Source organism: Symphodus melops (genome assembly GCF_947650265.1).
Source record: "Symphodus melops genome assembly, chromosome: 3".
Taxonomy (NCBI): domain Eukaryota; kingdom Metazoa; phylum Chordata; class Actinopteri; order Labriformes; family Labridae; genus Symphodus; species Symphodus melops.
Window position 1 is genome coordinate 6295038 of NC_136693.1, and position 23853 is coordinate 6318890.

General features: G+C 38.8%; 2 protein-coding genes across 5 annotated transcripts; both read left to right on the forward strand.

Moving 5' to 3' along the window:
* The first annotated feature begins 1235 nt into the window (after window positions 1–1235).
* On the forward strand, window positions 1236–12106 carry paqr5b (progestin and adipoQ receptor family member Vb). 2 transcript variants are annotated; one of them, XM_079338804.1, is made up of 8 exons: window positions 1236–1446; window positions 2374–2501; window positions 5325–5530; window positions 6048–6174; window positions 7415–7459; window positions 8651–8747; window positions 9715–9859; window positions 11201–12106. In XM_079338804.1, exons 1-8 carry the CDS (start codon window positions 1393–1395, stop codon window positions 11536–11538), a joined length of 1140 nt encoding a protein of 379 aa, XP_079194930.1. In that variant the 5' UTR covers window positions 1236–1392; the 3' UTR covers window positions 11539–12106. The 2 variants fall into 2 exon arrangements, with proteins under 2 accessions (XP_079194930.1, XP_079194931.1); XM_079338805.1 differs by lacking the exon at window positions 7415–7459.
* A 998-nt stretch (window positions 12107–13104) lies between these two features.
* LOC306821258 (kinesin-like protein KIF23) lies at window positions 13105–23156 on the forward strand. 3 transcript variants are annotated; one of them, XM_079339572.1, is made up of 23 exons: window positions 13105–13238; window positions 13721–13787; window positions 14261–14389; window positions 14629–14734; window positions 14931–15067; window positions 15158–15270; window positions 15391–15561; window positions 16201–16313; window positions 16576–16697; window positions 16804–16906; window positions 17027–17106; window positions 17197–17316; window positions 17485–17644; window positions 17894–18055; window positions 18289–18455; window positions 18599–18772; window positions 18980–19189; window positions 19403–19714; window positions 21353–21586; window positions 21814–21902; window positions 22084–22144; window positions 22292–22332; window positions 22512–23156. In XM_079339572.1, exons 1-23 carry the CDS (start codon window positions 13225–13227, stop codon window positions 22525–22527), a joined length of 2901 nt encoding a protein of 966 aa, XP_079195698.1. In that variant the 5' UTR covers window positions 13105–13224; the 3' UTR covers window positions 22528–23156. The 3 variants fall into 3 exon arrangements, with proteins under 3 accessions (XP_079195698.1, XP_079195699.1, XP_079195700.1); XM_079339573.1 differs by lacking the exon at window positions 21353–21586 and having other exon boundaries at window positions 13109–13238; XM_079339574.1 differs by lacking the exons at window positions 19403–19714; window positions 21353–21586 and having other exon boundaries at window positions 13116–13238.
* Window positions 23157–23853: the final 697 nt, after the last annotated feature.

Below are 23853 nucleotides of genomic sequence, written 5' to 3' on the forward strand. Positions count from 1 at the left end.
TACAGGAATGCACTGTAAAATAGGGCTGGTCAAAACAAAGACACAGCAAAATATGCATGATATAAAAGGAGTTGTAAACAGAAGCTCCTCGCAGAGGCTTGGCATTGAAAACTGAATAACTTGAATAATTGTGGTTTTCAATTAAGCCTTTAAGATCAAATATTAACTCAAAACAAGCATGACATTTAGTAATAGATTACTGACATCAAAAGAAAAACACTTTTGTAATCTTAAAATCAGGCCACCACATTCAAAATACATCAAACCAACAGAATATGTTTTACTATTCATTTTCTATATATAAATGTAAAACGAAACACCACAATGACATATTCCTCGCTCCGCTGTCTTTTTCTTTGGTGACAGTGTGACTGTATGTTATTGTTGCCTCAGAGTTTAAACAAGCCAACAGGACCGGGAGCTCATGCTGGGCTCAGCCGTTCCTGCTGGGTGTGACGGCTGCTGACCATGACATGTCAGCTCTGACCAGGAGAAGGCGAGTAGAGTGGCAGGACAGGAACCCTTTTTTTTTTTTTCAGTTCATCTTTTTTTGGTTGAAAATTGCATTATTGCACAAATAAGATATTGCACATATCGTCCCCCTTTTTAAAAAAACAATAACAATAGCAAGGACAATAGAACACTGTCTCCGACAACAATAATAATAAAATACTATAAAACCTCAAATAAAGAATAGATTGAAAGAAACTCTGTTTACGTCTCAGCCAGAGAAATTCACACCCTTCATTCATGATGACAGCCTTATCTGCTGCAGCTGAAATTCAGAGAGCACTTGTTGAGCTCCCTATGTTGCACTTGTTGAGCTCCCTATGTTTTCTGGCAGAAAAATGGCTGAAAATATTGGCCATCGTTTTATGCTGTTAATGTCAATCACAGCTGGGTTTTCTTGTTTTTTTTTAGGGTGTTCTTTTAAAACCTGCCTTACTGGCCCGACTGTCATTTCTTAGTGAGAGTGTTATGCAAAAACAAGAAAAGCCACCTTTGTGTGTGTGTGTGTGTGTGAGTGTGTGAGTGTGTGAGTGAGTGAGTGAGTGAGTGAGTGAGTGAGTGAGTGAGTGAGTGAGTGAGTGAGTGTGTGTGTGTGTGTGTGTGTGTGTGTGTGTGTGTGTGTGTGTGTGTGTGTGTGTGTGTGTGTGTGAGAGAATACACCTGTGTGCACATGACCTCTAATCCAGAGAGACAGAAGCTGCAGCAGTAGGAGGAGAAGGAGGAGTGGCACAGGTACACTGGATATTCTCGCTGGGTTTGAAGAGGGAGGAGATGAAACCTGGAGGACAGCATGGCAACACAAACCTGACAAAGGAGGACTCACACCCAGCGTGGCCTCACTTCAGCTCCCACACCTGACAGCAGCAGCAGTCTGCAGCAGTCATGCTCAGCCTCATCAAGTTACCACGAGTCTTCACCATCAATCAAGTGCCCAAAGTAAGTTCAACCTTACTGAATTATTAGTGCATTTTGCGCTCACACTGTCAGACTGAGCCGTGTACTTTAAAAGCAAACATTGAATCAAAACTGTAAAATAAATTGCTTATTGTTCTCAGTGAGTTTTAGGCTTTGACTTCTACACAACTTTCCCTTTACTTCATAACAATACTTTGACTGCTTGTTTGAGGTGAAATGGTAAATGGATTTGAGTGAGTGCTTTTCCAGCCTTTCTCTTCTCAAAGACGTTTTATACCGCAGGTCACACCGACACATGGCACAGGCTGCTATGTAAAGTGACCATCCGAAGTAACTCATCCAGTCATACACATTCATATGCCACTGACACAGCAGCAGGAGAAATGCGGGGGTTAAGTGTCTTGCCCAAGGATACGTCGACATGTGGCTGCAGGAGCTGGGGATCGAACACCCTGACCTTCCTGGCTCAGTTTTGATTAGGTTGATATGTTCAAAAATAATCTGCAAATTAAATGTGATGTACAGTGAATCAGTGGTTGCTATAAGAACATCATCAGTGTCTTGCAGTGAGTATAACATAAACACAAGGAGTTGATGTGACCACCAAAGAGTGATGCGGCCACTCTTTTGTTTGATTTAAGAAGCCTAAAAGTATCAATATCTTACAAGAATAACAACATCAGCATTGTTCTGTCTTTCCTTATCTTTCAATTACTCTCATATTTATTCATGGGCACCTTCAGTGAATCCAAAACAAATCTTGTGAACCACCGTTAAACATATTTATGAATTCTGAATTTACAATCCACCCCCCTCAGAATATCCTTTTTTTTTTTACTCTCGGTTGAATAAAGCTAAAACTTATTCAGCACCTACAGAAGAAGAGGAATGTGCTTTACAAAGCTGCCACACTGATTGTGTTCTAACGCTGTCTTGATGTTCTTGCAGGTTTTCCATGAGGACAGCATCATCTCTGGGTACAGGCATCCCCGTAGCTCAGCCACCGACTGCATCCTCAGCCTCTTCCAGCTGACCAATGAGACGCTCAACATCTGGACCCACTTCCTGCCAACCTGGTATGACTGAATGATGCTTACTATGCTGATCTGTGTCTCACTTTTAGGATTCCTAGCATGCATGGGCTACCGGTCATGTGTTTGTTGGAGTGACAATATGTGACAAACCAAAGGGCACACCCAGTAGTTTTCGAGGCAAGAGGTCAGATTTTTTTTTAAAGTGGAGACAGTTTAGAAAGGAAGGACAGACTTTATTCATTAAGCCAGGATGAGATTATAACTTTTTTCACCACAATTTAAAAATAGCTTCTTGCAGCAGAGTTTGTCACTAAAGATAAATTGTGTTTTCTTTGATTTTTTTCTTTATGTTTCTTTGTAAGAAAGAAGCGGGCACAGCTTGTTGAGTTTGTAGGTCAAAGAGAAAGAGTAACCTGGAGAGGTCAGAGAATAATCCAGAATTTTTATTACATTTTTTCATATGTAGTTTTGCTGTTTGACATTTTCCTGAGTCAAGACTACGGCTATTATCAAGTAAAGACTTCAGCTTCATTTCTGGCACATTACTGACTAAAGGATATCATTCATTTATACATTTTACATCCAGAGTTACAGTATCTTTCTGCTTACTATTCCTATCATAAATAAGGGAATACATCCCAGTATTTATGTATAACCCTGGATGCACTTAAAAGATGCCAGGGGATCAGTGTATTTGTTAGAATAAAGTTATTGTGGGTATCATGGACAGTTAGCAGCACAGCTGCCAAATCCCTCACAGGACTTACACCTATTAATCTGTGTTAACTGAAGGAAGTAAGAAGGACTGCACCTACAAACAGGTTTGTTTTGATTAATTACATCCCGGCAACCATGTGGGTGCCAAAGCCCTTCTCACAGTGTCACGCTGCCTCCCTGTCAACAGACTTATAGAAGTGCAACTTCGGCCGAGTTCAGTCGTATTCTTTGCTTTTTTCCTCACGTCAATTCATTCAGTTACTCAACTTTGTACAAGCTTTAATTCAGTTTGAATCGTCTGCTCAAACTTTAAAATAAAATAAACCAAAAGAGTCCACCTCAAGTATTTTTTCAACACATTTCAGCAACAGATTTCAAGAGTTTGGCTGTTGCTGAGCGCTGCAGGACTACAGTATTTCTTCACTCTTCTCTCACTGGATTATTGCACCTCTTTTGCCTGCAGCAAAGTTAATCTGCCGTCTCCTGCATGATTTGTGTTCGATCCAGTGGAACCTGTGGGACTCTTACACCATCTAAAACACAAGCTGACATAACATAGCATTTCTAAACATATTGTGCAGGTCATGTCAGTGACTTTTGTCGGTCATTTCACTACGTGATTACCACCCTGGGTTCAAATCCAACCCGTGGCTTCTTTCCTGCATGTTATTCCCCACTCTCTCTCTCTCTCCCTGATTTTAGACACTATCAAATGATCTGTCTTAGATTCAGGAAAAATAGATGGTTGAATCCATTTAAGGCTTGTGGGGACTCTGGTAATGACACAGTTCTTTTGTTTGTCTATGTGTGTGTTTGTTTGTGTTGGTCGATTTAACTTTACTACAGAGGTTCCTGCTTCCACCAGCCACATTGCACTTCCCCCCTGCTGAGATACCAGTTGCTTGACTGCATGATCCAGGGAGGAAGTGTGTGTGTGTGTGTGTGTGTGTGTGTGTGTGTGTGTGTAGGTGTGTGTGTGTGTGTGTGTGTGTGTGTAAGGACAAGCTTAGGGCACATGGGTGTTTGTGTCGTGGGGTTTGGTGTAGACCTACATGTTGGTTGCTAATGAGGAGATCCGTGCTGGAGTCTTTCATGTGAGTTGCAGCGATTAGTTAAGTGCTCAGTGAAGAGGAAAAGCACAAATAATGTTGATTCGTTAATGAGGTGCACTAAGGCATGAAAACAGTGGTAGAAATACACAAAGCAGCGTACTGTACAGCCTGCTGATGAGATGAAGCTCTGTGTGTTGCACTGTGTTGTTATGTCAGTTGGTGCCAAATTAAGCATTTAATTTAGTAATAAAACAGTATGATTCCTAAACATGAACGTCTCGGTTTTCCCACATTGACAGGCACTGACAGGCAGAGGTGAGAGCCCAGCATGAGTTTAACATGCATGAAATACATCTATGGATGAATTGTCTGTCCCGTATTTTAGTGTGAGAAGCATTTGAGAGTGTGTGAGATGTGTTATTTATCATGATTTATTATGATATTATTTATTATTTCTCTGCGTTTGTCTCATGTATGAGCCTCTCTGTGACTTAGAGGTTCAGTCTTTCCTGCCATAGCAGTTTGATGCTGTGACATGATATGAAGTGTTGATACCGCTGCCATCTTTTTCAAAGAAAGGAGGAGAAGAGAACACCTATCAACAATTTGGGATTGTTAGTGAACATATTTTGTCTATCCTGTTTTTGGCCTAAAAATGTCCAAATGAAAATCCTGTCAGCACAAGTCCTCACAAGTCCTGTGAGAGGTCTGTTTACACTGTACTTGCATCCACCGTGTATTATCTTTGCACCTTATTCACCGCATTTTTTACTTCTCCTGTCTGATCTTAAACATGTTGAAATAAAAAAAACGAACTTCTAGTTTTACCTCAACAAGTTCACTCCTAGTGCTATGCATTCAATCAGATGTAACCGTTTTTTACATTTTACAGGGCTTTTATAATTTTTTGTTTTCTCCTTCAATATGTCAGTCACCTATATGTTTAGACATTTGATGCTCTTAATCCTTTCATTCGTTGTACCATTTCTTTTAAAACAAGCAAGGGACGACAAGCAAGAGAAATGGTATAAACTGTAAAACAAAATATGTACTGCAGCTTCACAATCATTACAGTTTACACAATATTACCCGACAGGTACTTCTTATGGAAACTGGTAACTTTGGTGCTGGTTCAGAGAGCATGGCAGGACTCCTTCACCTGGCCTCTGCTCATCTTTCTGCTCTCCTGCTGCATTTACCCACTGGCATCCAGCTGTGCTCACACCTTCAGCACCATGTCCGCCCAGGCTCGCCATATCTGCTTCTTCTTTGACTATGGAGCTCTCAGTTTCTACAGCCTAGGTGAGTATGTGATTCACTGTCACTTTGTTCACCAGTACCCAGAGAGAGAAATAAGAGGGGGTTTATTTTAGGGCTGAGCCCTCCACATTGTGAGGAAATTATCAGTTTACATTTAGTTAATCAACCAGATAAAGTGTGTACAAATATTGCATAATGAGTTCATTGTAGTGTATCTTGAAAACAATCAGGAGAGTCCTACAGTCTATGCTTCAAGTGTGTCGATAAAGCTAAATCCAAATTAACCACCGTGACAGATCACGAGTTGAGTTCAGAATCTCAAATAATTCAGTAAAACATTCAGCAGAAAAACCTCTCTAACATAATTAATCATCATCATCAGCTTGACCGTCATCATCAATTTTTTAAGTGTTCATTGTGGCATGCTGTGATGAATTTTCTGTCTCTCTTGTGTATGTAAATGGTCGAGAATGAAAAGTCTGGCAGGTTGGCGTGAACTGACTTTCTAATCATTTTGGAATGAAATGACTATTTTCCTGATGTATGTGTCCTGATGTAGGGTCAGCCGTCGTGTATTCAGCTTACGTTTTTCCGGACAAATGGGTGAACAGCATCTTCCACCAGTGCTACATTCCCATGGCTGTGCTCAACACCATCATCTGCACCATTCTGTCCTGTTACTCCAGGTGTGCTGAGAATTTTATTTTTTTCATTTTGTCTTCATACATGATATAATAATTCTAAACGATAAAAACATTCAAAACAAAGTCAACAGTCAAGTATTCCCCATTCCCTGGGGTACTCCACAGGAAATCTGTCTTAATCCTGACACATCAGGATCAAGTATCATTAATTTGTAATGATAATAATAAACTTTATTCATCCCCCAATGGGGGAAATTTGGTTATGCCATTGTAGTTATTCTAGTCACTGCTGAGTCACTTTTAAAATAGCTTTCCAGCCAAGAATTAGCAAAACCTTGTATCCCATGTCTATGATAATCTCAAACACCTTCTGCGGGGCAACTCACAAGCCAATGAAACACCCAAGTGTGCCCATCTGCTAACGTTAGCTCATCCCCAGTTTACATCACAGGAATAAACATATTATTAAATGCATGTGATATATGGAAATTACAAAATGTAGGTCAGCATGTTAGCATTTAACAGACTAATTGGTGTAGCCGCTAAACAAGAATGTTGGCAGCATGGGAGAATAAGCAGATATGCTAAATATTTAACAAGTTAACATTAAACCCCTTTTCATCATGCTGCAAGCAAGTAGTTCATAATAATTTATTAAATTGCCAAGTATTTTCTTAATCTAATCCTTTTTTGGAGTCATATTGGATTAATACTGTCAATCATTTGCTGGTTTCAGCTTCTTCAATATGAGCACTGATAATTTCTCAAAATCATTTCCTGTATGATAGTTTATTAAGTGTTTTGAGGGTTTGTCCTGTACAATCGATAGAACATACAGTAAATCTGGGATATAAAACATTGTACGAGTATTAGAAGAAAATAATCCTGGAAATAATAAACCAACTGTTGTAGCTAGTTTTTAACATGCTAGCATACTTCTAACACATACTTTCACTGATCTTTTTCATCCTCATACTGCATTTTAAGTATTTTAAAAGTTGAAAAAGTACAGTGTTTTTTTTTAGATTTTCTCTTAAACTAAGTCACTAACAGAAGTTTCTTAGGTTTTCCCTTGCGCCAATGTCTTTTAAAACAAAACTTAACAAAACAATGTATGGATACAGTCACAACTCTAAACTATTTACTTTTAAATGACAACATTTTAATTTGACAAATTTGAAATATTTGTGATGTGTTGAAGATGCAATGAAATAAACTAAACACTCTGTTGGCTTGGTGTGACTAATAATTATTCTCTCACTTATCTGTCCCGTCTGTTAAGACTAGGCTTTCCATTTTTGCAATACAATCATGACATCCTGAAGAGGTAAAGACAATACATTTGCTAATTATCTCCTCCTCCTTTTTCTTCAATGTTAAACTGTACTTTAACCTGTCTGAATCTGTTGTGTTATAGAGCAATAGATAAATACAATCACATCTTTTACAAATGAGAGATTGTCTTTTAGTCCTTCATTCCACAGACATTGAGAAATGGCAGGATTGAGCAAGTGACAGTTAGTCGGGTGTTACCCAACAGTGACTCTAAAGACTAACCCAACCCAGTGACTTACTCTGATTGTAGTTTCAGCTGAGCAGGTTAGAGGACATGACAGAAAAATGTGGCTAAACATCTTCTGTGAACTCCTAACTCCAAGAAAAAACCAAAGATGGTTGTTATTGGTTTTGAATTTCACAATAATAACATAATATTTCTCAATAGATTGTTTTACCCATCTGGTCATTTGTAGCGTCTGTGCACTCAATCCTTAACAGATAAGTACATCAAGCTTGTTGAGGATGCCATGAAACTCAAACAGTCCCACATGCATTATTATTTATATTTGGGTGGATAATTCTCCTTAAATTCTTTAAAGGCAGAATGTGCGACATTTTACACATCAATACAGCAGAAATGAAGTATATGCTCTGTAAATGTCTCTCTGAGTCATGACTACTCACTGCTTGTTTGGATATCCCGTAAGTGGCTTCAGATCACTTCAGATCACCATCAGTCATTCTATGTAAGTTAAAATATGAATCTATAAGTTGACCAAAGTCTGCTAACGTTAGCCAGCTAACACAACAATGCAGGACACAGGCAATGGTAGCTTGATTGTAGCCAAGAACAATTTTGTCCACCACTTCTACTTGAGTGCTTTATTGTGGTGCGTTCATATTTATAACTCTTTCCTGTAAATGCGATGAAAGGGGGGTTGGTGGTGTGTCGCTGGAGGAGAGCGGAGGCTTCAGAATAGCAGAGGTGTCGCCAACCAGCAGTTTGTTTTGGTTTTTTGCTGCTGCCCAAGAGCAAAGTCTATTGGATCAAAAAGTTGCACATTCGTCCTTCATTCATTTTGATTTATGATGTGAAATGAAGAATACAGTTTTTCATATGTACAGCCCTTTCAGCTTTAAATGTGCAAGAACTTTTGAAAAAGCAACCTCCACTTCTCTTAACCCGCAGATTTATCACACATTATGCAGTGACAATAATGTTGTTCTTCCCTCGTTTCAGATTCCCTGAGTGCCAGAGACCCAAATTCAGCAAATACCTGCGTGTTGTTGCCTTTGCCTACCCTTACCTGTTTGACAACATTCCTCTGTTCTATAGGGTAGGAACACACCTGTTCTTTTCATGAATCTGTATCTTCAAACAAGACAGGAATGAATTGTGATAGAGGAGTTTGTGTTTGACAGCGTCAAAACAAATGCAACCACTGGAATGTGCTGCAATTTAAACAAATCTGCTGCAAAAAGCTCAATTTGGCCCCATATAGCCTTGCAGTTCATGAAATGATTTTATTTCATGTCAAAAAACACCTATAAGTCCAACATATATACTATACATTGTGGCTGAGCATCCAAAAAGCTTTTTAGGAGGGAGCCAATACCAAATAACAAGTAGAGCATGACACAAAACCCAACACACGATACAACAGAAACTTAACAATACATAAACCCAACATTAACTTAATGGTTATGAGTTCATTCCTCAATGGTAGCACTGGGCACAAAAAGAAAATGATAGACACAATTACAATTGTGTTACAATTATAACAGCTAGTAGATTTATGGCCAGTCCAGCCTGGATTTTGACACAGGGGACAATAGAGCTGAGTGGGGTTGTTGTAGCTATAGAGCTATAGCTGCAGGGCTAACACAGTTCCCTCTTAACGCATTCCTCTACTCCGAGTTACAGCTTGACCATGTAAACATTTAGCCCTTGGAAGTTTGGAATTTTAAGACCCCTGGGGGAAATATGATTGGTACACCTGAGCCCAAGTGAGTGTAGTTTGAGAACAGAGAAGACAAACATTAATCTCTGTCATAAAACTATACTATTACCCCATTCAAAACGTTACGCTCTCACTCATCTCCCCCACTCTCTCCTTTAAAGAAACATAAACACAGATACTTGATCCCATACTTGTCGGAGCTCTTCTGCATAAGACTGGATTTTCAATGTTTCTCTATGTACTGTTGTTTTCAGGTTGTTTTTGTTTTTTGACACTGTCAAATACTGTCATTTATGCTTCATTGAAGGGTGATAAAATGGTAAATCTGCGTGTGGTGTTTCAGGTTTTTTGGTGTGTAGGGGAAGGCTGTACAGACAATGATACCAACATCATTCACTACTACCACATCACCTTGGCTTTCCTCACAGGCTTTCTGTTTGCCACCCATTTACCTGAGCGCCTGGCACCTGGAAGCTTCGACTACATCGGTGAGCCTTACCACAGGGTTATTTCTACAAGTATATTCTTGCTCTGTTTAACCTTCTAAAAGACCCAACAGAGATTAATCATATGAGTGTGCTGAGTTTTAGGTTTGCAGAGTGTTTCTAGTCACAGCAGGCACCCGTTTCAGAAAAAAAAGAAAGAAAATCTCAACTCTTTTAAACACAAATGTCTTTGCCCAAAAAATCCAACAAAGTTATGGATCAGCTAAAGAAATTACAGAATTGAGTTTTTAGAAGTTTAGTAGCCAGACTTGTGTTTCAAAAGTGTGTTAAGGACTACAACAGAGTGAAGAGGAAAGTATGCTATATAAACGACACTAAAGTTGTTCATATTTGCTATGTGATAATAAACTATTTACTAGCCTACATAGACAATGCAAATATGATTTTAAAGTCTATCAGTTTTGTTAACAATGTTACACTGCCCACAAGTGGTCACATAAAGGAGGAGGAGAAGCAGGTGTGAACTTCAAGTAATAGTTAACTACAGTGTTCCTCTGTGATACTCTTAGTTCACATTTTGTCATTCCCTCTCTCTCTCTTCCCCGTGTGTGACTCTATATCAATAATCCTAGATTAAAATAATATTGATTCCTATATTTAAAAAAAAATTGATATACGTATATTGTATACTAGTATCTTTTCTAATGCGTTCTTACAAGTCGTCTAAACTGTTAAGTTGTTATTTTTGTTGTAATAGTGTTTATTTTATGAATGGTAAAGCAAAAATGAGCAGTGATTAAAAAAAAATAAACATTTACTATATTAGATTTAAATGAACATGTTAGACAGCGACTAATTTCAGTCTATTCAGCACCAACCTTGGTCCATCATTATGCAATGAAATGTTCCCCACAGTGTTTGAATTTTTTTGAGAAACCTTGAACAGCTCTAATAGGCTTACTTTAATCACTTTTTATTCTAAAACGTAGAATTTGTACAATTATTAAACTGATTTTTAAAAAATGGATGGAGTTAATTTTATGTCCAAAAAGATGCATTTATGGGCCCTATTGAAAGAAGAAGTTTCCAGATCAAAAAGATTTACTTGAAAATGAATTGTAACAGTTGTCAGTCCTGTGACACGTTCCAGATCTTTGGCCAGATAAACTTGGGATTCACATTAACATGTGAATGTATTCTCATTTGTGTTAAACATTGTGAAATGATCATCATGCATAACCACTTGTAATGTTTTCACTCTGATGAAATCCCTTGGCAATGTGACACATTTGCTCAAAGGTTTAGGCCTGACTTTATTCTCCACTGCTTCCACTGTCTCTTTGATTCCTGAACTCAAACACAACTCGACTGCTCCCTCTGCAGGTCACAGCCATCAGCTCTTCCACGTGTGCGGCATCCTCGCAACCCACTTTCAGACGAAGGCCATTGAGGAGGACATGATGATACGCCGCTCCTGGCTTCTTGAACACTCCTTACCCATCACCTCTGCCAACTCATTATGTGCTGCGGTGTTTTGTGTGGTACTGAATCTGATTATCATCATCCTCTTCAGTCTCCCTTTACTCTCTGGGCCAGTCTGCAAAGAGAAGAAACATAATGGAGGTCAAAAGAGGTCCTCAGCCAAGGTTCGTCCCTGCTGCTCGACCTCTGGATTTAAGAATGAGGAATCCCAGCGGATCAAAAGACATAAAGACAAATGAAAAATGAGCATAATTTTTGATAAATTAACACATGAATGCACACTCCATGGCAATAAGAAATTGTGTTAATGAGCATTCTAACGTTCAGTCTGCACTGATTTTATAGTGGTATTTAGCCTTCAGGTATCTCTCATGTCTGCTATATAATATGAAGTTTAAGCAACAAGCATAAGATGCACTAAGGGAGTTTTAAAATGGTTTGTGAATATAAAGTTGTTTTATAAACATTTCTGAGGCAAAAAAAACAAAACACGTGGGTAGGCTACAATTCAAAATAAGTTATTTATGTGATGACATTTTTTTTTTCTGATTTCCACACATGTGGTGTATGACAAGACTGTAAGCTGCAGGGAACAAAACATGTCGAGACAAAAGAGACATTTGAGGAAAATGTATGCTTTTGAGTTTGTGATGCCTCTGTTAATGTAAGATATTTAAAAAAGACAAAGGGTAAATGGGTTTTTCATTTTCCCCAAATTGAAAGCTGTTTCTGTACTACATAATGTCGGACTGTTCCTTTGATGCAAAACTGAAAGTATTTATGTACAATATTATTTATAATTGTTTTTTTTTTTTAAATAAACTTTTAAATAATGATGCTTGTGCCTGACCTGTTACATAATAGAAACTGTGTTATTAACCAGACAAGTGAAATATCCCTCAAAGATCTGCCAGTAAAGAAAAGGATTTCAGGTTATTTTTCAGTTAATACAACATTGAAATATGACAAGTTGACAAAACAGCGAGGAGTGGAAGAAAAGAAGAGCATGACCAACAGTAAACATGGAGGTGAAATGCAGTTTCTTCAATCTATATTCCCATGGCTTTTTTTGTTCTTTCAGGACACACTTCCTTTTTGTTTTGCATGTTTGCTACAACTGTGGTTATATGTGAATCACAGAAAGAGACCAGCTGAAGTTTCTGTTACTGATTAGTATAAATGTAAAATTTGGGAAAAAAACATAAACAGATTAATTAGAAAGACAATATTTTTATCCATCATAAGCTGAACAGTTTTCTTAAATGCACTTTTTAAAGGGATGCAATAATTACAATATACTTTCATTTGTAGAAGTGGATATGAATCCTTCTCTTTGTAAGACTTTCAGTCAATCACTTGTGCACATATTAAATTATAGTTGTGCATGTGAATATCAGAGACAGCACGTGATGGGTTTTTTTTTATTTAACATGAAAGTACATAATTAGTGTGTTATACCTTTCAGTGGTTTAATCTTGATGACTCTACCTTGAACGCAACAATTGACTGTTTAATGTCACACTGTCACAGTAAAAACGACTCATTCATGTGCTTGTAATTGTAACAACTAAGCCAACTTTTACATAAGCTCGCTTTGTTTCTGATTACAATGTAAACCTGACAGGTTGTTGTTCCGATTGTTGAAGCTTTTGACTTGAATTTGTCTGGTTGAAAAAACGTTTCAACCAGACAAATTATTAAATGCAACAATAAAAGAAGGCGGACTTTGCACAGCGGCAGCCATTACGTCAATGGCAGCAGCGCTTATGACAGCGCTCGGTGGTAAAGGCGGGACATCCGCTGCAACAACCTAATCTTCGCTATGATTGGTTGAAATATACGGCAATCGCGAACAACGTTCCGGAAAGGGGAATTCAAATCGAGCAGGGCGCACTTGTCTGCGGAGGAGTTTCTAAACACAAACAATGCAGAGACCGGGGTAAGTAACCTATTCCTTTTTATTGTTTATATATATATTTATATTTTATTAGATACATATCTAATAACCTACAGTCTGTCAATAACATGCAGGCAGTTAAGTAACCCAACATTTATTCTCTGATGGTAGAAAAACGATGATCTGAGTTATCTTAGCATCAATAGCTGTCTAGTTTAGCACTCTGTGGATTGACTGTCTGAGGGTCAATGTTGGCTTTTAACATTCGCCTTTCAACTAAGAGACTGAATATATTTATGCTCTCTCTTTCTCTTTTGGAAATATAAAACATAGCAAGTGACATCTGAGCCAGCTCTACTAGATACATATATTAAAGTGCAATAGTGAGAATAGACAAGTTAGCAGCTGATACTGTTGACTATAATGATGAATAAACAGACAATTAAAGTTGTCATAAAATGACATATGACTTACAATAATTTACATTGTTTGACTTTTATTCTGCATTTCTTCATCATTTTCAGCAAAGGGAAAACTCCTCGGAGGCCGGGCCCTAAAAAGCCCTCAAACATAGAGAAGGATCCTGTTGGAGTAAGTGAACACATCTTTCCCACAAACTAGAATTAATATTTCATAACAGCAGCACTAAAATGACAGCTTATTCCATGTCAAATGTATTTATTTAACCATTATTTATTAAAGAAAAGTCCCATTGAGGTTAACACCCTATTTTTCAAGGGAGTCCTGCAGAAATTAAACTCACATCAGACAGACGGCAATTAAACAGTAAAGTTATAAGTTATATATTATAGTCATTAAAGTTATAAAAAACAGTTACATGTGGAGGAAGTTGTCTCATGTGTTCTCAGGCTGTAACACATGATGAAAGACCTCAGTGCACATATACAATAAATCATCACGCTGAGCCTTCATTGCGCTTATCTATAGTAAGAACATGAACAATATCAACACTTCAATTGTTGTCAGAGACATTTCTGTTTTTGCTGCAGTTTACCCGACTGTATGTCTATAAGATGGAGCTCTCATCAAATTCTTCGCTGTAGGTATACTGCCGGATACGTCCTCTCGGAGCAGAAGATGAGGAATGTTGTGTTGAGATGATCAGCAGCTCTACTATTCAGCTACATCCTCCTGATGGCCTCAAAGCAAACCGCAATGGAGAATACAAAGAGGTAAGCATCATCCACACATTTCAATGACTTTGTTCATTTTAGAAAACAGCCTTAATGGTTTTGCAAAGTCAGGGATTTGGGAATCTCTTCAATTTTATACAGCAACAAAACTCATGTAGCAAACAAAATCATAATGGTGGTTTAGTTATAGCTTGTGATTATAACAAATGCATCCGGTCTCGTCCATAATTTGTTGAAGACCACTTACATGTGCTATATTTCATGTTGGGGTTTTTTAGACGCAGTATTCCTTTAAGAAAGTATTTGGTATAAATACCAGTCAAGTTGAGCTGTTTGAGGATGTTGCCAAGCCTCTGGTGGAAGACCTCATTCATTCCAAGAACGGTGAGTCAGAGAGTTTTTTTCATGAAATGTGTGACATGAAGTCTGTAACTTACTGTTATTTTTACTGCTGGTTATTGGAAACCTTGAATTACACATGTAAGATGATAGCTCTCACCAACCAATGGAATATGCAGTATCGCATACAGTGAAGTTAGTCGAAGCCTTCTGTAAACTGTATTTATTTTCTTTTTGATAGGCCTGCTGTTCACATACGGTGTTACTGGAAGTGGTAAGACATTCACCATGACTGGCTCACCTGGGGAAGGTGGATTACTCCCTCGTTGTCTGGACATGCTCTTTAACAGCATCGGACCCTTGCAGGCCAAAAGATTTGTAAGACTTTCATTCATGTTTTGCGAACTTTGTCTCCAATTTACACATCGGGGGAGATGTGTGTGTTAAAAAGTTGTATACCTTCATTAGGTGTTCAAATCTGATGACAAAAATGGAATGGAGATCCAGAATCAAGTTGATGCTCTCCTAGAGAGACAGAAGCGGGACAGTCAGCAGTCTGTGCCTAAAACACCATCATCCAGGTAGCTCTGACTGATTGTCTCTCACTTTTAAGCTTCATTACTATTGATGTTCATTATGCTGAAGGTTTTACTGTAAACGTAGATGACTGTTAACTGTATTGCTTTTGTTGTTGTTTTTAGGCAGAAGGCTGATCCAGAGATTGCAGATATGATCAGCTCAGAAGAGGCGTGTAAATCTGACAATGTGGATGAAGACTGCTGTTACAGCATCTTTGTGTCCTACATCGAGGTCTACAACAACTACATCTATGATCTCCTCGAAGATGCTCCATTTGACCCAATCAGACCGAAGTAGGTGGCAGAAGTTGAAATTTGTGGGTGCTTTTAACACTTCTCTGTACAAAGCTCAGTTGTCTTACCTTTATAGGTTGGAATGCTACCTAACTGTGCCAACAATCTTAAAATCCTTATCTGCACAACAAAGGTGTTCCTAATAGTTGTGCTTTTTTTTTTCATTTTTTTTTTTTTGACAAGAAGTCCTTGTACAAATTCTGTTTTTGTTAGGTGGCTCGGCGGAGGCACGCCTGTACGGAACAATGAGTTCATGTATGTGGCCAGTTAATGTACATTGCTCAGTACCCTGTTCATTCATGGCTGTAGCTTTTATTTTGTGGTCGTCTATGGATTTCCATCCCATTAATCCAAATAGCACAAGGGTAGCTTACTAGCTTTGACATTCCTATGGCTGTTGTCTTCAATGATTAGCTCCTTGCTGTTTCTGTTAATCTTGAGACCCATGATGTCTCTTAATGTCTTATGTGAAAACCCAGTGTGCATGTGTCTGTACCCCTGAATGTGTCTGCATTTCTCCCTAGAATTATTTTAGCTGTTCAGCTAACATCATTTTTGCTTTTGCTTCTTGTCTTACTAAAGCAACCCCATCACTGTGTGCATTGTTGGTGTGTGTTAATTCTCATCAACCTATTTCAGACCACCTCAATCCAAAATTCTCAGAGAAGACCAGAATCATAACATGTATGTTGCCGGCTGTACAGAAGTCGAAGTGAAATCCACAGAGGAGGCTTTTGAAGTCTTTTGGAAAGGTGAGTGGAAATACAAACTCCCTCTTTGTTAGTTTAGTTTTAGGGCCACCCCTCGCCTAGTGGTTAGTTTGCACACCCTATGTATACGTTCCTCAAAGCGGGCAGACCAGGTCTGAATCTGACTGTTGGCTCCTTTGCTGCATGTCATTCTCCACTCTCGCATCCTGATTTTTGACTTCATCCACTTTGATATCCAATAAAGGCAAAATGTACACAAATAAATCTTTGGGGAACAATGGAAATTGTTATCTTTTATTTTCAGGGCAAAAGAAAAGGAGGATAGCCAACACTCAGCTAAATCGTGAATCCAGTCGCTCCCACAGTGTGTTCATGGTGAAATTAGCGCAGGCTCCGCTGGATGCTGATGGGGATCACATTCTACAGGTGACATGCAGCTCAGAAGTTACACTTGTGCAATATAATGTGTTAACATTTGGTTTGAACTGCAATTTGAGCTCGTCATGTCATTAAGCATGTCATCTTACTTTAGGACAAAAACCAGGTGAACGTGAGCCAGCTGTGTTTGGTTGACTTGGCAGGCAGTGAACGCACCAGCAGAACCCGAGCAGAGGGAAGCCGTCTCCGTGAAGCGGGTCAGTAGATTACTTTACGTGGGATCTGATGTCTTTCTATGAATCTGCAACATTTTTTACTGTGTTCATAAAGATTGTTTATTTCTCTCAGAAAATGTCTAATTTGCCTCTCAATCACAGGAAATATTAACCAGTCCTTGATGACTCTGCGTACTTGTATTGAAGTCCTGCGTGAAAACCAGATGTGTGGAACTAATAAGGTTCCTATATTTTTCCTTGTTCATTATTGTATCATTTTTTTGATAATGTTCCTGTAAACGCAGCTTTACAGATCCTTTTTCCTTTTCCAGATGGTGCCATACAGGGACTCTAAAGTTACGCACCTATTTAAAAACTACTTTGACGGAGAAGGAAAAGTCCGGATGATCGTGTGTGTCAACCCAAAGGCTGATGATTATGATGAGACTATGGTAAGACATGGCATTTGACTGTGATTTATCTTTTGTCTCATCTAATTGTTACCTAAATATCCAGATATTCCTCCCAGATTTTACCTTTGTATTTTGAGAATTGCTGGTTTGGTTGCTTGAAGGAACTACGAGTGTATTTCTAAGAAAATGCAATTCTTTATTCTGCAGCTGGTGATGCGTTTTGCTGAGATGACCCAGGAGGTGGAGATTGCTCGGCCAGTTGACCGGCCTATCTGTGGCCTTGCTGCTGGACGCAGGCACAGAAACCAGGCCTTCAGAGATGAGCTGTCACGTCGCCTAGAAGAGAGGGGGAGTCCGAATAATGCCGGTAAGTTAGCCTCAAGTTTCTATAACTAGCTCCTTGTGCTCATGTTGGGCTGTATTTTCATTAATTTATTTATTTATATTTATTTTTTTATTTTTTTGAAAAGGCAATTTCACACAAAACTATACACATATCTTTACATGCCCTTTTCCAGTTTTTTTTTGTAGTTTAAAATTAAGCTATTGTATAATGTAATGTATGTCTGTTTTATGTTGTTAAATCTGCCAAATTGTCTTCTTGTTCTCACACTAGATGACCCAGGTTTGATGAGTCAGCTCATAGAAAGCCTTCCAGTCCTGCCTCCCTGTGAGCTGGCTGACCCATCTGATGACCAGACGTTGCCCCGCCTGATTGAGGTCCTGGAAAGGAGACATCGTATCCGTCAGATGATGACAGAGCAGTTTGACAAAACTGGTTTGGGCTTTTTATAATACGGCCAAATGAGACTGGTGTTGATACAAAGTTCCCCTTATTGCAAATTTTAGGCAATAACAAAACTGATTAATCTTTTAAAGGCATTATTTGCCCATGACACCCTTAATATAAGATGTGAAAGGATTTTTATTGTTCACGAGTCCTTTTCTGTCTAAAGGGATAAGCAACAGTCAAATGGTAAACTGATCAAATTAATGTGTTTTCTCTTGCAGCCACTACTCTGAAGTCCATGATTCAGCAGTTTGACAGTCAGCTAAATGCAAAGGAGAACTTCCTTCATGATCAACGAAGCAAATTGAGTGAGAAGGACAAAGTCATCATCAACCAGAGAGCAGAGTTAGAACGACTAGAAAAAAAATCAAAAACCTTAGAATATAAGGTATTCCCTTACATTATTATTTTTTTAAACCAGTGTTCTACGTTTGTTCACTATTTTTTTTTATTTTTATAACACTTGCTCATGGAAGTAATAATGGCTGGTTTCCTTTTTTTCACTCTGAAACTACTGGGCCTCTTCTTTAGGTGGATATCCTGCAGAAGACCACGGACATGTATGAACAGGACAAGCGCTCCCTTCAGCAGGAGCTGGAGACCCGTGAGCAGAGGCTGCATAGAGAGCTATCAGAGAGGAAGCGAATGGAGCAGCGCATGCAGGGGGTGATGACAGACACCAAACTCAAGTGGGAGAAGGAGTGTGTAAGTGGAACTGCCGACAGGTGCATTTTTATCTGGTAGTGTTTAGTATATTTTAGATATCTTGTTTAGTGGTCATGGTTCTCAAACTGTGTAATCAGAAATTCCAATATCTAACATTTTAGCTTTTGCGGGACCAGTGCAATGCAGACTGGCTTGAAAATTCATGTATGTTCTTTGGTCAACTTTTTACTGACGTCTAATTATTAGGAGAGGCGAGTAAATGCCAAGCAGCTGGAGATGCAGAACAAGTTGTGGGTAAAGGATGAAAAGCTGAAGCAGCTAAAGGCCATAGTGACGGAAAGCGGCAATGGTGGTGTTGGCTTTCCCGTCGATCATCATGAGAAACCTGAGAGACCTTCAAGAGAGAGGGATCACAATATTGCTCAGAAGAGGTCTGCCTCGCCATCGCCACTTCCTGTGAGTAATTTAAAGGCTTTTTTTTCTCCCATTTGCACTCAAATCATCTCAAAACAATTTTAACTGAAATCGTTGCATGCTATTAATAATTACAAATAACTTACACGATTTCTGTTTACTGTACACAGCAGCTTCTTCTTTGTTTTGTATTTGTGTCAATCTGGAGCCCCTAACATTCACAATGCTTGGCACCATTCCTTCGTCACTTTTCAGGACATCAGCCAAACTCCTTCCAACCAATATCGAGCCAATGTCAGGGCAGTTCAGGAGCATTACCCCACATCTTCCTCCTCTTCAGCCTATCCTTCTGTAGCCTCTTGCATCTCTGAGTGGGAGCACAGAGTCCCTATAGATTCAAGCAGCAGAGCTAGGCATGTTGGGACTCCGCAGTACAGGAGCCGGACTCCCACTCCCTGCCAAGGCACCAGCAGCGTGGGTCGCAGGAGAGGCCAGCTCTGGGCCCCTGACTCTGAGGCCCCTTCTACAACTCTTGTCTATGGGTTAGACCTAGAAGCAGGCACAAGGGTCAGTGTGTGCTAGAACTTAGATTTCCTTAAGATTATGTTTTAATTTAAAAGTCTGTAGCTTGAGTCCTGCCGCCTTGTAGAACTGCACCCGTAGTGTTCAGGCCATAACACACCAAGGAGATCGTCGGCTGTTGGTTCCTCGTTCTCGTACAACTTTTTGGCCAAGACGCAAGGCGACGCCACAGGCAGCCTTCGTCCCCACCATTTCTCTGCCGTCTGCTTGGTGTGTCAGGGCCTTTTATCAGTAGCTGTCTGCTTGTTTTGAAATGCTTTTAAGTAGAAGTGCTTCATTCGTGAAGGCTGGACTTCCTCTCTGTCCACACAGTAAGGCAGAACAGCCTGTCATGCTTGTAAATCCCCTTGACTTGCATTTAAAGCTTGAAGTGTGTAGATCCTTTAGTCTCTAACTGCTCTCTAGAATGGATTGTTGCTGTCCCTGCATCATGTCAAATTTGAGTAGCACCACATTAACTCAGACAATGAAACAAATATAAACACAGAAAATACCTGTTTAGTCAAATAGTTAAAAAGTTGCAGAAATACACATCGTAAAATACTGATTCAGAATGTTGTATCACAAAATCATTATTAATCAAGCTTCACAAAAGACATGATTTAAAAAAAACAACCTTAATCAATAAATGTGAGTGTTTGCAAACGTGCTACAATGCACCTGTTTAATTTTAATTGTTTTGTGATGGACTCATCATCCACAAGGTGCGTGCTCTAACAGCTGAGGTGAACAGACACCTCGGGTTGTCTGTTTTCAGAAACATACAGATAGAAACAAACCTTTTTTACCAGACTCAGACTTTACACACAAGGCCAAGTTGTCAAATAAAAAAAAAATGCTGTTTTATCCCAAGATACTTGAGCTTTTCTCAGAATATACACATGTGGAACTGTTTGTTATTTTAACAAAGGTCTTGACTCAGCCTGTGATGGGCTGTGTATTATAAATTTGAAAATTTACCTCAATGGGTTCCAGACTTGTAAATTGCTTCCAAAATCTCTGATTTATGCCCAGCTACTCAAATAATGAAAAATTAATGATGTGAAACAAAGCAGAAATTCTATCTGATTATGAGGCTTTCTTTAATGACTAGCATGTGGAATTGGAACCCTTATTTTAGAGGAGTTCATCAGAACCTCTCAGTACACCGTCACCAAAGATGAGTTACCATACTCTTAATACGACGGCTGATACAGACAATCTCTTTTAAAACAAGATGTTTAAACCTTTTTTTTTTTCGGTCACATCTCCTGATAAGCACTTTTCATTTAGTTTCCATGCAAGTTTAATTGCTATTCCTTTCGCACTACTTTTGCACTGCTTTGCATGGTCCTTCTTATTCACTCAAGTAGTCTGATGTGCATGTATTTCTGGAAGGCCAGATAATGGTTTGGTTGGGATGTGATTCCTGCTTATGAGGAGGGCTAACAGTCCTTGAAATCCCCCCAACCCTGAAAATGTTAGATAACCTCTTGGACTTCCAGTGGTACATTTGCTTTCAGTACTAGCTAACAATTTCTTGTGATCAACCTTTAGTACTAACCCTGACAAATTCCAAATGATCCCTGCTGGTGTCACCTGTGAATAATTACTGGTTTGTCTTTCTCACACTGGGATCACCAGACGACCACTCCGGTTCGTCCGATGCACAGGCGCTCACACTCTGCGGGTGGGGAGAAATGGGTAGACCACAAACCAACCTCTAATTTGGAGCTAGACACTGTCATGCAGCCAATCATACCCAATGCAATCAAAGTGTCGGCCCCCAACGAGAAAGCTCTGTCTAAATGCCAAAAGTATGTGCTTAGACATCAAGAGCTTGCCTCTGATGGGGAGATCGAGACCAAGTTGATCAAGGTAAAACTCCATCTTTACCTAAGACTTCTGGTTATTTCAAGTCTTGCATGAGTTTGGCTTTGAGTTGTTCACACTTTCAGATGTTTTACTTTCTGGACAGATTTTTTGATCATCATTGGACACTGCTTCTGTTTTTCCATGTTCTATGTTTTTTTTTTTTTTACTTCTTCAACTTTTAGACATTTATGATTTTTTTTGAAATTATTTTTTGTTATATATCTTTCCAGGGAAATGTTTTCAAGACCAGAGGTGGCGGACAAGCTGTACAGTTCACTGACATTGAGACCCTGAAACAGGAGTGCCCAACAGCCCCAAGGTACAGTTTTTACTAAAACCTGCCACACCTTTATCCCAACCATACTCTGTTATTAAATATAAATCCTTCAGGCTTTATCACTTAAATGACCATTTTTACTGACCCACTTACATCTAATGATTGTGTATTCATTGTAGTTTAGGGTGGGGAAGAAAACTAACAAAGATTCATTTTATTCCAGTCGCAAGAGGCGTTCAGGGTCTGGAGAGGGACCAGCTTATATTGACGACATAGAAAACAGGGTAAGCCCTTGATGATTTACGAAAACCGAATGCATTCTTATGCCTTTTTGTTATCATATTACACACACCAATCCAGAATATTCTTGTAAACATTTTAAATTGTCAGTAATCCTGACCTTTGATGGTCCAACCCTTTTCTCACATTAGGCTCCAGTGACGAGCACAACTTCAATCCATGGGTATCAGAAGTAAGTCAGTAAAAGCATTTGTTTGCATCTTTTAAATGTGTACACCACTTACAACCGCATTTCTATCAAAGCATTGTAGCTTGAATTTCCCTCGGGATCAATAAATCTATCTTATCTATCTATCTAGCTTCCTTGGATTAAGAGTCAGGATTGTACATGTTCTTTTTCTTTTTTTCCAGACGGAGAAAACCGTGAGCTCCTAAACGCCTGAAGGACTTTTTTTTTTTTTTTTTTCCTTCTTCTTGACTGACTATCGGATCAGTGAAGGGAGTTCCGAAACTATGCATCCTTTCGGGAGTCTGAACCCTTGTCTATCTTATCTGATCTTTTGACAAACTATTTGCGTGCAATTCTAATTTAATCAAATCTGATAAGACACTACACTGGACTAGTGTGCTTTCTTTTTCTGAATGCTGGTATTATTCAATCTTATAGACACAGAAATATTAACAGCCCAATATAAATATTGCTTGAAAATTTTATGTTTTTCACCTAATGTTTTTTACTGCTACCCAAAGAATATAGAATATTTGAGCCGTAGAACAATAGAAAATGTTTATTTTTTTAGTGTCCTGCTTTTTGTATTTTTTTCAAGGATTATTCAATTATTAGGTGTAAAATGTAGCATATATCTGATTTATATAAAAAAGAGAAAAGTACAAGACTCAGTAGATTTTGATTAACAATGTGTAAAACTTCAGCAGTAAATATAGAACTGTACAAGAGGTGCTGAAATCAATCTCGGACTGTATACAAGCTGCCAGCCATTGTTTCTTGAAGTGTAGCACACTATTTTTGGTGGCATTAAATGTATTAAAGCAAAACGTCGTGTCATGATTTCCTAACCCACAAAGGCAAATGTTTTTTTAAAACCTAAATCTAAAATATTTACATCCAAACCTTTGATTAATTTCTTGTATTGATTTATTCCCCTAAATGTGCAGTAACAATAATAAGGCTTAAGAGGGTGTCTGACTTCTAGCTTAAGGTAGTTTAATGTCTCTTTCATTTCATGAACTTCCATGCTTAATCACAAGCAGTACTTATTAAAATAATCACACAAAATAAATTGCATCCACTTAGATTGCATTTTCTCTAACACCATCAGAATGACTGGAAAACAAGTATCACCTTGTGTGACTGTCAGAGCCAGAGACTCAGTTTCCAAGTCAAAAGCTCACTAAGTCCAAACAGACAGTTTACCTTCCTGTTATTCAGCGGCCTGTACGTCCAAGGCAAATTTCCTTCGAGACTAAATAAAGTAATCTTGAATCTTGACAAGTTGACACTTTATGCATGTTTGTTTAACATTTTTGGCCTGTCAACAAGTGAGAAATATCAAACCAAACTAACACAACCAAGCAAAGTCATACACTAGCTCGTCTGTAGGTCCCTTTTTTTTTTTTTTTTTTCCTCACCTTGGCTAAAATCCTGTGGTCAGGATCTTGCTGCCTGTAGTCTGGCGGTGTGAAATTCCACTAATATGTCACAAATGCTTTGAGGAGGAAGTTTCTGGATGAC

What these genes read in the sequence shown, in the direction of transcription:
- paqr5b (XM_079338804.1), top strand. Translation starts at nt 1,393, where the DNA reads ATGCTCAGCCTCATCAAGTTACCACGAGTCTTCACCATCAATCAAGTG. An exon ending in CCATCAATCAAGTGCCCAAA is followed by an intron (nt 1,447 to 2,373) that starts GTAAGTTCAACC and finishes ATGTTCTTGCAG; the next exon opens with GTTTTCCATGAGGACAGCAT. An exon ending in AATCATGACATCCTGAAGAG is followed by an intron (nt 7,460 to 8,650) that starts GTAAAGACAATA and finishes CCCTCGTTTCAG; the next exon opens with ATTCCCTGAGTGCCAGAGAC.
- LOC306821258 (XM_079339572.1), top strand. An exon ending in AGATGTGTGGAACTAATAAG is followed by an intron (nt 17,107 to 17,196) that starts GTTCCTATATTT and finishes TTCCTTTTCCAG; the next exon opens with ATGGTGCCATACAGGGACTC. An exon ending in TTGACGACATAGAAAACAGG is followed by an intron (nt 22,145 to 22,291) that starts GTAAGCCCTTGA and finishes TTCTCACATTAG; the next exon opens with GCTCCAGTGACGAGCACAAC.